This window comes from Myotis lucifugus, unplaced genomic scaffold, assembly GCF_000147115.1.
Source record: "Myotis lucifugus unplaced genomic scaffold, Myoluc2.0 scaffold_185, whole genome shotgun sequence".
NCBI classification, from domain to species: domain Eukaryota; kingdom Metazoa; phylum Chordata; class Mammalia; order Chiroptera; family Vespertilionidae; genus Myotis; species Myotis lucifugus.
This window is the reverse complement of record NW_005871233.1, coordinates 2,419,876-2,431,855: the sequence shown is the minus strand read 5'-3', so window position 1 is coordinate 2,431,855 and position 11,980 is coordinate 2,419,876. Positions and strand designations below refer to the sequence as shown.

At 47.5% G+C, this 11,980-nt stretch overlaps 1 protein-coding gene and 1 long non-coding RNA gene across 2 annotated transcripts; one reads left to right on the top strand and one right to left on the bottom strand.

The window, feature by feature from the left end:
* Window positions 1-229: 229 nt before the first annotated feature.
* PSMC4 (proteasome 26S subunit, ATPase 4) lies at window positions 230-6,917 on the bottom strand. Its single transcript, XM_006096719.3, has 11 exons — window positions 6,793-6,917; window positions 5,853-5,951; window positions 5,539-5,725; window positions 4,113-4,259; window positions 3,924-4,033; window positions 3,735-3,828; window positions 1,390-1,557; window positions 1,229-1,305; window positions 923-1,091; window positions 642-697; window positions 230-465 (listed from the first exon to the last, which is right to left on the bottom strand). The coding sequence occupies exons 1-11, from the start codon at window positions 6,826-6,828 to the stop codon at window positions 352-354; spliced, it is 1,257 nt and encodes a 418-aa protein (XP_006096781.1). The 5' UTR covers window positions 6,829-6,917; the 3' UTR covers window positions 230-351.
* A 138-nt stretch (window positions 6,918-7,055) lies between these two features.
* On the top strand, window positions 7,056-9,011 carry LOC111827558. Its single transcript, XR_002831181.1, has 2 exons — window positions 7,056-7,125; window positions 8,252-9,011. It is a non-coding gene; the product is annotated as an uncharacterized LOC111827558 (long non-coding RNA).
* Window positions 9,012-11,980: the final 2,969 nt, after the last annotated feature.

The following is an 11,980-nucleotide window of genomic DNA, read 5'->3' as shown; positions in this document are numbered from 1 at the left end:
GTGGGAGATGTACGGGGGCTTTACTTTGTGGTCAAGGCTGTGGTCTGAAGTTCATTTTCCTTCCCTTTCCCCAAGTTTCTGAAGTCATTTTGTTTGAGTTTTTTGCTTCTTAATCTGTAGCCCAGGCCATGCACCTCACCCACTCATCTGCCAGAAGAACAGGAGGGGCAGAAGATCCTATTCAAGGCCCAGGATACTAAAGGAGTTAAACCTCTAAGAAGAAACTAGATTGACTCAACTTGTATATTTATTGAATAAATCAACCCTGGGTAAAGAGAAAAGAGAACTAGGTTTGGGGACAGAGGTTGGGGAGGTGAGGGAAGTCCCTGGGTCCTGTGGTTAGGGGAGGGGTCACTTGTAAAACTCATGCTCCTGCTCATCTTTCTTGATAACTGTCTTGTATGCTTTCTCGAAGTCCTTTGCCAGAACAATGTAACGGTTCTCTCGGACAGCTAGCATTCCACTCTGTTAAGAGACGAGAGTTAAAATGTACTCCCTGCCCCTAGTGATGGTGGAGGAAGAGACAGACAGGGCCCGCTACCCCAGGGAGGCACAAGGGACAGGATTGCAATAGAGTGATCAGAAAGAGGAAGGATCCTCATCCACTCCCAGCCTGGATCCAGAGAAAAACCATCACTCACCTCCTGACAGATGGAATTGATATCTGCTCCTGAAATCTTATCTGGCCTGGCCACATCTGCAGCGGTGAGTTAAAGAAACCATTCCCTGCATGACAGGGTGAATGCCTGGAGCAGGAAGTCATCCTTGGGCTGTCTTTGTCACCACCACCCCTTCCAGGACTTTGGTCCCCCCCCACCCCCCACCCCCCGTACAATCTGGGTCATGGTGAAGGCAGAGTGGAGGTGAAGATCCAATCCCCATTCCCAACTGTGGCCCTCCCCTCACTTCCAGAGCAGGATACAATCTTCCAAGTCAACCTCCTCAGAGAGGTTCATCTTGCTGGTGATAGTGGAGAAAATCAATCTCTTCTGGCGGCGGTCAGGGAGTGGAAATTCGATTTTACGGTCAAGGCGTCCTGGCCGCAGCAGGGCAGGATCCAGGGTGTCTGCTCTGTTCGTTGCCATGATCACCTGGCATTGGAAACAGGCTGGCTCAGACCTCTCTCCCCACTACACCCTCCTTCCCACCATAATTGCCCCCTCACGTGCCAGCCCTACCTTCCCGATTCCCATACCACACCTCCCCTTGTCCATTCCAAACCCCGAACCTTGACATTGACGTTCTGGTCGAATCCATCCATTTGATTTAGCAGCTCCAGCAGGATTCTCTGAACCTCCCTGTCAGCTGGAGTATGCAACACAGTTGGTCCAGGGCATTATGTACGACCGGCCTGTTCAAGACCCCAGACCCTATTTGGGCAACACTCACCCCCTGTCTGCGCATCAAATCTTTTGGTGGCGATGGCATCGATCTCATCTATGAAGATGATGGCAGGTGCATTCTCCTTGGCCAGGCGGAACACATCCCGGACCATGCGGGGGCCCTCACCCAGGTACTTCTGTACAAACTCCGACCCCACGACCCGGATAAATGCAGCTGATAGTAGGATGACAAGGGTTAGATGTGGATGGGTCTCCTGTAGGGCCCATTCTGCTTTAACTGAAATTGGGAATTCCCTGAGGACATCCCCTCCTTTGGATGCCCACTCCAAGTAGCCAGGTTATTCTCTTACACCCTGGGCTGGGTCCCAGATCCAGCGTCATGGACCAGCCATCTGCTTCCATCTCATAAGAACCCAGAAGCACAAGTCATGAACCCTGTGCACAGATGTGTCGTTTTTTTTGTCCAACTTTTAACTGTCAGGACATTATAAAAACAAACAAAAAACAAATGCATCTGTGCTTCAACATGTCTGTGGAGAAGAGCTAGAGACATTCATGGACCAAGATACAGAAAAAAACCCCCGATTTCTAGAGCACTTGAAAAATCAGTAGGAAAACAGATAGGTTGCCATACACAAAGGTATCATTTTACCTCACCATGGGCTCCGCCTTCCCCTTTGCTATCAGGGCCCACAGGCACATCTCTGACATAATTGACAACTAGCAATGGGGTTGAGGACAGGTTTGTTCTGGGCCCTCCTTTTTAATTTGTTTCTTAAAGTTTAACATGTGAAGTTGCAGCCCCTATTATTCTCTGTCCCTTATTCTGTTAGTTGTTCTCTTCATGAACTTATCACCATGTGACATAATCTATTCACTTATTTGTTCAAGAGCTTCCCCAACTAAGATACCACCTCCATGACCATGAGGAATGGAGACTCTGCTCTGTTCACTGCCATGTCTCCAGCACCTACAACTCAGCTTCGCACATATTAGGTGCTCAGTAAATGTGAACTAAATGATTAAGTTATAAGTGTTTAGTTCTTTTTCTCCAGCAGGCTGGGAGCTTCTCCAAGGCAGGGGGCAAGTTTGAGTCACTGTTGGATCCCAGCACAGGGCATTGGAGGGCAGAAGTCAAATGAACTGCTAAGCAAATGGATAATCTTGAAAATGGCTAACGTTCACTGCCTACTTACGATATGCCAGGTAAGCTTCTAGAAGCTTTATATTGACTGAATCCTCTGAACAGCCCAGGAAAATAGGAAACGGGAGCCAGAGAAGCTAACTGACTGAGCAGTTACATAGACTAACTCACATCAGTACCTGCGGGGAAGCCAGATCTCACACCCAGCCGTCTGGTCCAGAAAACCCGCTGCTGAACCACTGCTCTCTACTGCTCCCTGCCTCACACGCATGAAGATTCTAAGATGTGCTGAGCCCTGTCTTCAGGCTTTATAAATAGCAATATGTTGATTTCCAGACATTCTGCCTGGAACCTACAAGAATACATTTGTAAACAACCACAATATATAGGGTGTCCAAAAAAATTTACACACTTTAACAGCTGATAATTCGTTTAATTTTCACTCCTTTTCAGGTTTAACTGATTTAAAATAATGGGTGAAGCCAGACTAAGCTTTGAACAAAAGAAATTTATCCTAAGGTGCCACTACACTGTTGTTGTTTTTTTTATGGGGATACATAAAAGATAAAATTTATGGTATAAAACCAGAAAGAGTCAATGAACTGCAGGCACACAAATACTGAATGAAATGATTCTTGATGTTCACATTATCAGCAAGTGCCTGGACCAGAATGGTCATCAGTTTGAAAACAGGCATTGACAAAAAAAATTATGCATTTCTGTAGATTCTTTTCAATTTTGTAAATGAACTGTATGTTAATAAACACTGACTTTATAATCATTCAAACTGCATACATTTTTTGGGGATACCCTATATATATATGTGTGTGTGCACATGTGTGTGAAACCAGTTTCTCAAAACAGTATGACATTTCCTTATATGGGATAAACTCTTATATCTTCTGTTCTGTTTCATCGTTTAAAATGCTGGTTGCAAGCCATGAATTTGAATTCCTAATTTCTAATGGGTCACAACCCACTACAGTAAAACACTGACTTATTTTATTAATTTTCACAATAAGGCTGTGAAGTGAGTTTTCTATTAGATGAGGAAATTGAGGCATGCGGTAAAGTCGCCTGTCCAAGACTGCACAGCCAATGACTAAGAAGCACAATGGGGCTTTGGCCCCATAACCCGTGTTCTAAATCATTGTGCTGTGCCATTTCCTGGGGAGGATGAGAGAGCAGGGAGACAGATGGGAAAAGCCCAGAAGGTCAGAGCTTGAGGGAGGGACTGAGCAGCTCACCAGTGGTATGATGAGCCACGGCCTTTGCCAACATGGTCTTCCCGCAGCCGGGTGGGCCGTACATAAGGACGCCTCGGGGAGGATCGATACCGATCTGAAATGCAGGAGTGGAGAAAGAAGGATGAGCCAGGGAATCCTGTCACTAACGTGAGACTCAGTAGGGCCTCTTCCTTCCCTGCAGTTCCTCACCTGCTTGTAGAGCTCAAAGTGTGTAAGCGGGAGCTCCACAGCCTCCCGCACCTCCTGCTTCTGGATGTCCATGCCCCCGATGTCTGCGTACATGACATCTGGCTTCTGGTCTGGGGGGAGAGCAGAGCTGGGACTCCCCGCCTGGAGCACAGGTCCTCTCAGGCCTCCCTGGCCCCAGGCCCCCCTCACCTGAAGTGAGCATCATGATACTGCTGTCCGCTTCCGGAGGCAGCACGTCCACCAGGGCGTTGCTGTGCTTGTGGAGGGCCACCGAGGCATTGGGCTTGAGCAGCTCCCGATCGATGGTGCTCAGGATGCGCACATAGTAATTGGAGCCTTGGGGGGAGGACAGAAAGGGAGGAGGGAAAAAGAGAAGTGCTACAATCAGAACTGTCCTCTCCTCATGACCTCACGGTTGTGCTGTCCAGGCCACCAGCCTCCCACTCATTCCCAGGCTGCTCCCCCACCTCCTCTAGTCTGTCCCCCATGTTCACAGACCCGGTGACCAGCAGCCTCCTGGCATCTCCCCTCCCCCCCCCCGGACTTCCCTTTATATTTCTTACCTACTGTGTCCCTATGTGTTCACATCTCCCCCCAAACTGTGCTTCTCCTGGATCTGTCTCAGGCAGGCCCCCAGTCCCTAGTCACCAGCAAAAGCCCCAAGTTTCACCCTGGACTTTTCTCCTCTTCCCTCCATAGCCCATCAGTCACTATGACCCTCTACCCATCTCTCTTCTCTCTCCCCCGAGTCCTGTCCTGTTTCAGTCCGCCCATCTAGATCTCTGTACCAGATTCTTTCCTGCTCAGACTTATCTCACCTCTCCAATCCAACCTCTCTCCTGACCTTCAGATTTGGCTGTCCAGTAGCCACCCAGCACCTCCCCGTGATATCCTAGACTGCACTCCCTGTCTCCTAAACCCACTCCTCTGACCATGTTGCCACTTCGGGGATAGCCTCACTGTCCCCCTATGTCCAAAGGTCAAAGACACATTATGGATCTCTCCCTCCCTTCACTACCTCACTATCAGCCCATCAGTCCAAGTCCAGGCCTAATCACACACTTTTCCCTACAACCTTTACAAGAATATGGCTTGGTCCAGAGTAGAGGCGAGAAGCAAAAAAGGCAGATAAGATACCGAGACAATGACCATTATGAAGGCAAGGCCCGGACCCGTGTTAATAACAGCAGCTACTGTGTACTGTGTCCTTACCAAAACCCAACCCCTTAACATTTCACCCATGGTTTCAAAGTGCAGGTCCTAACCCAGAAGTGGTCATGAAATCAATTTAGAGAGTCATGATCAGAACATGGTTTAAAATAAAAGACTAGAACAGAATGGAAAAGCAATTAGAGTATGTCACTCACTGTAAGGCTAAATATCACTTGATCAAACTTTTACTACATAAATTACATATATACAAACAGAGGAAAAGAATATAAAATCTATTTCCATTTTTGCATCAGACTCAAAATACCCTGAAAAACACCACTACACTGTCTTGCCTTGTTTTCTGTTGTACACCCTAGCACAGTTCCGGGCACAGGCCAGGAAACATTCAACAGTTGTTCAATGAACAAGACGAGTGAATGAGGGGCTCCCCACCCTCCCACACCTGTGGTGGAGCCCACGATGGCTGTATTCTGATCCACAGCCTCCAGGAACTGCCCGATAACCAGTGGGATGCTCTGGATTCGCTTCACCTCCTCCTGGGCATGGAGGAATTCCTTCTTCAGGTTCTTTTGCTCATCCTTGATGTACTCTTCCTGCACTTCCAGGAACTCCAGCTCTTGCTGCAGCTTCTGTGAGCAGAGAAGGGAGGGGAGGGGAGGCGATGGCTCTAGGCCTTGCTGGGCCAGGGAGTAGTGGAAGGTGGCGGAGTATGGGACATTGGGCCCCGTGCAGGGTCTGGATTGGGGCTGAATGTACCTTGTAGCGGCTGTACAGGTCCTCCAGGTCCTCAGGCTCAGGCCCCAGGAAGGACAGGCCAGTCTGGGGCCGTGTCACTGACAGCGCTGGGATCTCATCCTAGACCACGGTGGGAAATACAGGTTGGAAGAGTCCCCGCATGAAAACATCTGATTTAACCATGAAGTCTCTCATTCCCCAGCAGGGTCCTGACATCACTCAGCCCCTCTAAACCGAGGCTGGAAACTTCGCAGCCCCTTTGTAGGACCCTTATGTCAACTAGCCTTCCAAACAGACATTTTGCTACCATCTGCCACTTGTAACATGTCCCCAATGTCACCCAACTAGGGCCTAAATGTCTAACCGACTCCTTAGCAGACTCAGATGCCCTCCAGCCCTCCTCAACAGGTTCCTCACGTCACATGGCTCTCACACAGGCCAAGTCACCATGCCTTCAAACAGTTCGGGAATTACCCAGTTACCCCCAAAAGATCCCTCATGTCACAGCACCCCAACTCACATTCATCAGGCCCTCATGTCATCCAGCCCCCCGGGGAGGCCCCAAACGTCCGCGGGCCAGGCCACAGTTACTAATTAGCGCCCCCAGCACCAGCCAAGCCCGAACATCGGTGAGCAACCCAGCCCGGCCTCAGGCATCACCCGGCCCCACAGCCGAGCCCCCACAGCACTCCCCACCTGACCCACCCCAACCCCGCGGGCCCCGATGCCACCAGGCACTGCCAGCTAATCTCTAAGTCATTCAGTCCCAAGAACTGAGGCACTCACTCCCGCGCCTCGGTTTGACTCCCCTCCCAGCATCCCTGGGCCACCCAGGCCGCGGAGGGCACACAACTCGCCACCGAGGGCTCCGGAACCACCGCGGCCCGGCTGGGTCCCTGCAGCCGCCCAGCACCCCACTCAGGTCAGGTCGCCCCGTCCCCCCGGCCAGACCCCGCCGGACCTGAGCTTTCTCCACCAGGATGCCTATTTCCTCCATAGTGACCCAGCCCGCTGCTGTGGGGTCCGGCCTGACACAGTCACCGCTTCCGCTCCGCCACCGGAAGGGGAGGGCCTAGGCAGATTGTGGGAAACGTAGTTTAAGACGTCGACGGACGGGGTAGGACTGAGGGCAGGGAGGGCCCGCCTTGGGCTCCGCCCCCGCCCTAGGCTCCGCCCCTCGCGCTGGGCTCCGCCCTCCGCCCTGGGCTCCGCCCCCCGCGCTCGCGCGCTCTCGGGACCTCGGGCGCTGGCCTGTGGTCCGGGGCGGCGGCGCGGCGTCCTTGCCGCTCTTCTGGTGGGAGAGCTTCTCTGCCATCTTCCCGGGGGGTTGGTGGCGGGGCTGGTGAGACCGGGGCTGCTTTCAGGGAGCTCCAAGGGGGCTGGCGGGGGGATTGTCCCCGGAGAGGCGAGGCCTGGTTAGCGTTAGCAGTGAATCGAGCGTGACCCAGGCGCGGGCGGCTGGGGGAAATGGGGCAGCGGTGCCAGGGGTTGGGTGGCACAGGTGTTAAAATGGGAAGGAAGGAGGGAGGAAAAGAGGAAGCAAGGGTCCAAAATGGAGTCACCATGCCCTTGAGCAGCTCCCGATCGGGATGTGCTAGACCAGTGGTCGGCAAACGGCGGCTCGCGAGCCACATGCGGCTCTTTGGCCCCTTGAGTGTGGCTTTTCCATAAAATACCACGTGCGGGCGCGCACATACAGTGCGATTGAAACTTCGTGGCCCATGCGCAGAAGTCGGTTTTTGGCCTGGGCGAGTCTATTTTGAAGAAGTGGCGTTAGAAGAAGTGGGGGTACGTTGGCTGAGGTGGACCCCTCAGACTGAGGACGTTTTTAGCAAAGGCCAGCTTAGGAGTACCCTAATTAAGTTAATAACAATGTACCTACCTATATAGTTTAAGTTTAAAAAATTTGGCTCTCAAAAGAAATTTCAATCGTTGTACTGTTGATATTTGGCTCTGTTGACTAATGCTTTTGCCGACCACTGTGCTAGACCAATCACCAAGCCAAAACGTAGCTAACCTCATTGCAGTTTTAGCCTCTCCCAGGAGTGGGATTTTAAACCAGCCTAGTTTCCCGATCCACACGACAGAGGTATCTCCCTGAGACCCCTGCCTTCCTCCAAACGGGAAGGTATCCTGGCCTGGAATAGTCCGCTCTTGTAACTTCTTAGTCCCTCACCCGAGTGCCCTTCTAGTTGCTAGATGGGATGCTGCCCAATTCACACATCGCTAATAAAGCCAATTAGATAAACAAATTTATCTGGGTTGAGTTTTGTTCTTCACCATGGGAACTGCAGCCCTGTGCCAGGCCCTGTACTTAGTATTATTGTTAGGGGCAAAGATAGAATATTGAGGACTAGCTATGGCTATGGGAAATACTATCATGCCATTAACCATGATTGCCTTGTGTTGTTTTAAAAAAGGACATTCTGACCTGGCTAGGAGTTGTACGCCCCCAGGACCTGGGAGTCAACCTTGGACCTGGGAATCAACCTTGGAACCATTCTCATTGAAGAACTGCCTATTATGGAAAAATTAACTTGTTGCCCAAACAATGGAGTCCCACCCCAGCCTGCATAGCCTACTTCCCCATGCCTGTAATCCCTACTTTCCCCATGTAATCTTTGTCTTACCCCATATAAGCAATTGGTTTATGGGGGGCTGCAGAGCAGATTTTTGTGGATGACCTGCTGCTCTCCCATACTGCCGGCAGTATTGGAAGAAACGCGCATATATGATTCAACCCTGTCTCTGCTTAATTGGCTCAAGTAGTGACAGGCAACACGGACCCATTGATTGTCCCGTTATATTATGAGCATCAACTAATTGAATCTTGACGTTGTTTCCTGTTTTACAAAGAAGGAAACAGACTTAGAGCCATGAAGCCAGTCACAAGGGCCCCAGATCTGTCCCCAAAGCCTGTGCTTCTGGTTCCAGGGATACACTGCTGCTGTCACACCAGCTACAGTTATTGTTAAGTCCAGGTATACCTGTGAGATACTGTGGGTTTGGCTCTAGACCACCACAATAAAGCAAATATCGAAATAAAGCAAGTAGCATGAATTTTTTGGTTTCCCAGTACCTATAAAAGTTATATTAAAATTATACTGTAGTCATAAGTGTACAATAATAGCATTGTGTCTAAGAAATGTACATACATAATTAAAACAATATTACTAAAAATGCTAATCATCTTTTTGCTGGTGGAGGTCTTGCCTCCATGTTAATGGCTGATACTGATCAGGGTGTTGGTTGCTGAAGGTTGGGGTGGCTGTGGCAATTTCTTAAAATAAGACGACAATGCAGTTTGCCACATCAGTGACTCTTCACAGATGATTTCTCTGTCGCATGCCATATTCTGTGGTAGTATTTTACCAACAGTAGAACTTTCAAAATTGGAGCCAATCCTGTCACTGTTTTATCAACTAAATTTATACAATATTCTAAATCCTTTGTTGTCATTTCAATAATTCTCATCTTCACCAGCGGTAGACATGTGACTTTTCCTTTCACTTTGTGGACGAAAGGGGCCACATGCTGACCTGACAAGCTCAGGAGAGGCCTGCATGGCATTCTTGCAAACTCGGAGACCTAAAGTAACCAGAAAGGATGGTCTGAAATTAAACTCTAACTAAAGCAGTTATGGTGGGCAGTTACGTCCTAGGCCAGTATCTTCACTGACAGGGTCAACCTTTACCCTAACTGAGCCTATCTGTCTTTTTGCATCTATGATAACATACCCTTGAAATGTCTGGGTAACTTGTGACTTCCCTGTATCTGGAGCCCCTGGGGCACAACCAAATGTGCTGGGCCCCAGGACAGATACCACAAATTCCTTCATCATCATGTTAATTGATCCTGCACCCACCTAAGTATGTGTCCATCATTTTACTTTTATCTAATCCCAGAGGTTTCCCCGCTTCGCTTAATCCCACCTCCTTAATCTGTCACCAATGAATTTCATGTAACCCACCTATGTTCCTCCTTTGATTGGAATGTATAAATACGGATGTAACCCCGCCATTCTCCGGAGCACTATCTCAATTTGTTGAGGTTCTGCTTCCTGCATATGTCGACAGTTTGGCTCAAACTCACCAAAAATTCTTTACAGGTTTCAATGGTTATTTTACGTTAACAGCTTAAACATTTAGAAGCTATTGTACAGTTATTAATTGGCCTAATTTTAATATTGTTGCATCAGGGAATAGGGAGGTTCAAGGACAGAGAGAGGTAGGGGAACAGCTGGTCAGTGAAGCAATCAGAACATACACAGCATTTATCAGAACACACACATTTATCACTTGAGTTCACCATCTATATGGGTGCAGTTAATGGTGCCTCCAAACAATTACAATACTAGTGTCAAAAATCGCTGATTACAGATTACCATAACAAATATAATAATAATGAAAAAGTTTGAAATATCGAGAGAATTACCAAAATGTGACAGACACACAAGTGAGCAAATGCTGTTGGAGAAATGGTGCTGATTGACTTGCTCCAGGAAAGGTTGCCACAACTTAAAAAAGCAATATCTGTGAGACACAGTAAAACAAAGCACAATAAAGATGAGGTGTACCTGTAAACTTTTTATTGAAGTATAAATACAGAGACATGTACAATTTGTAGTTTAAAGTTCAATGATTTACACAAGGTGAATACACCTGTACAACCAGTACTCATCAAGACACCAAACATTAGCAGCCCCCAGAATTCCTGCACATGCTCTCTTTCTGCCACCCATCCCCTCTGAAAGTTATCACTTATCTGATTTCTAATGGCGTGGATTACTTCGGTCTGTTTTGAACTCCCTATGGGCCCTATAGTGTGTATTTGGCTTCCTTTACTTACCATTATGATTCCAAAATTCATATTGTGTATAGGAGTAGTTCATTCATTTTCATTTATGTCTGGTTTCTATACAAAATATGCCTAAAATGGAATAGTTTCCAGTTTGGGGTTATTCTGGTGCTATAAATATTTTAGTACGTTTCTTTGATGAACATATGGGAATATATTCAAGAATGGGATTGCTGGTCATAAGGCAGGTATGTGTTTAGCTTTAGTGGATGCTGGCAAACTATACTAACTGCCACTTGTGCATACATTTAATATTGTCTGTCTTAAAACTTTTTTTCCATTCCGGTGGATGTATTGTGAGTTGTCACACCAAACACCATTTACTTCTAGCCAGGCAATTTCCAAACCATGATTTCTGAATTCTTAAAACACTCAGAAGTAAGTATGCTTTTCCTTATTTTTCAGATAAGGAAATTAAGGCTCAGACAGAGGAAAATAATTTCTACTAAGTCAGAAAGAAAATTGGTGGCTCCTACTCAGTGCCAGCCCTATCTGAGGGAACTCAAAGATTCATCAGATCTGATTCCTGCCTTCATTGTTTAAGGTCCTAGTATTTTATTTCCACAGAAAATGAAAACAACAATGAAAACAAGTGCTTCCTTTTTTTCTCTGCATTAAGAACTCTTGTTTTTGCATTGAGAGCTCTTAGTTCTGTCTTCCAGGTCTCTACCCAAAAGGCATCTCAGATTTCTACTTCAGGTTTAGACCTATCACTTCAAATGGAATCCATCATTTTCCTCCTTGCCTCCCATTCCTCCTCTTCCCAGTTTCCAGGCATCAGATTCAAATCTATGTGAGAGGTTTGCCTTTATTGCAACCAAGCCCAGTCGAATCATCACTAAGTTCTCTTTCCCCCCTTTGGCAATGACAAATCAATGTATCCCTCTGGACTTTTTATGAAAATAATAATAAATAACCATTTCCTAAACACTGACTATATACCTGGTTCATCATCTAATTTAATGAAACCACCTTAGGAAGTGGATAGTAAAAGTAATCAACATTTATACAGAGACCTAACCTTATGACAGGGCATCCTAACTTAATCTGAGATTTAAGTGGGATTTGAAGAGGGAAATCTTGTTTTCCTACTTTTCAGTCCTACATGAGAAGTGAGGCTCAGAGAGGCATAGTCACTTGCCCAAGATCATGCAGCAAGTAAATGATGGAGCTTTTATTCAAATCCAGAGCCTGAGCTCTTAACCTCATGTAATAGTTATTATTTAGATTTGATGATCTTTGACAGGTAAGCTAGTCATTCTCAAGGAAGTGGATATCAAATCACTTAGGGA

Bases quoted from the DNA above. Each gene is read 5' to 3' on its own strand.
- PSMC4 (XM_006096719.3), bottom strand. From the start codon at position 6,828: ATGGAGGAAATAGGCATCCTGGTGGAGAAAGCTCAG. The intron at 1,092-1,228 runs GTTCGGGGTTTG...TTCCAATGCCAG, and splicing joins ACCAGAACGTCAATGTCAAG to GTGATCATGGCAACGAACAG. The intron at 466-641 runs GTGAGTGATGGT...GTCTCTTAACAG, and splicing joins TCAATTCCATCTGTCAGGAG to AGTGGAATGCTAGCTGTCCG.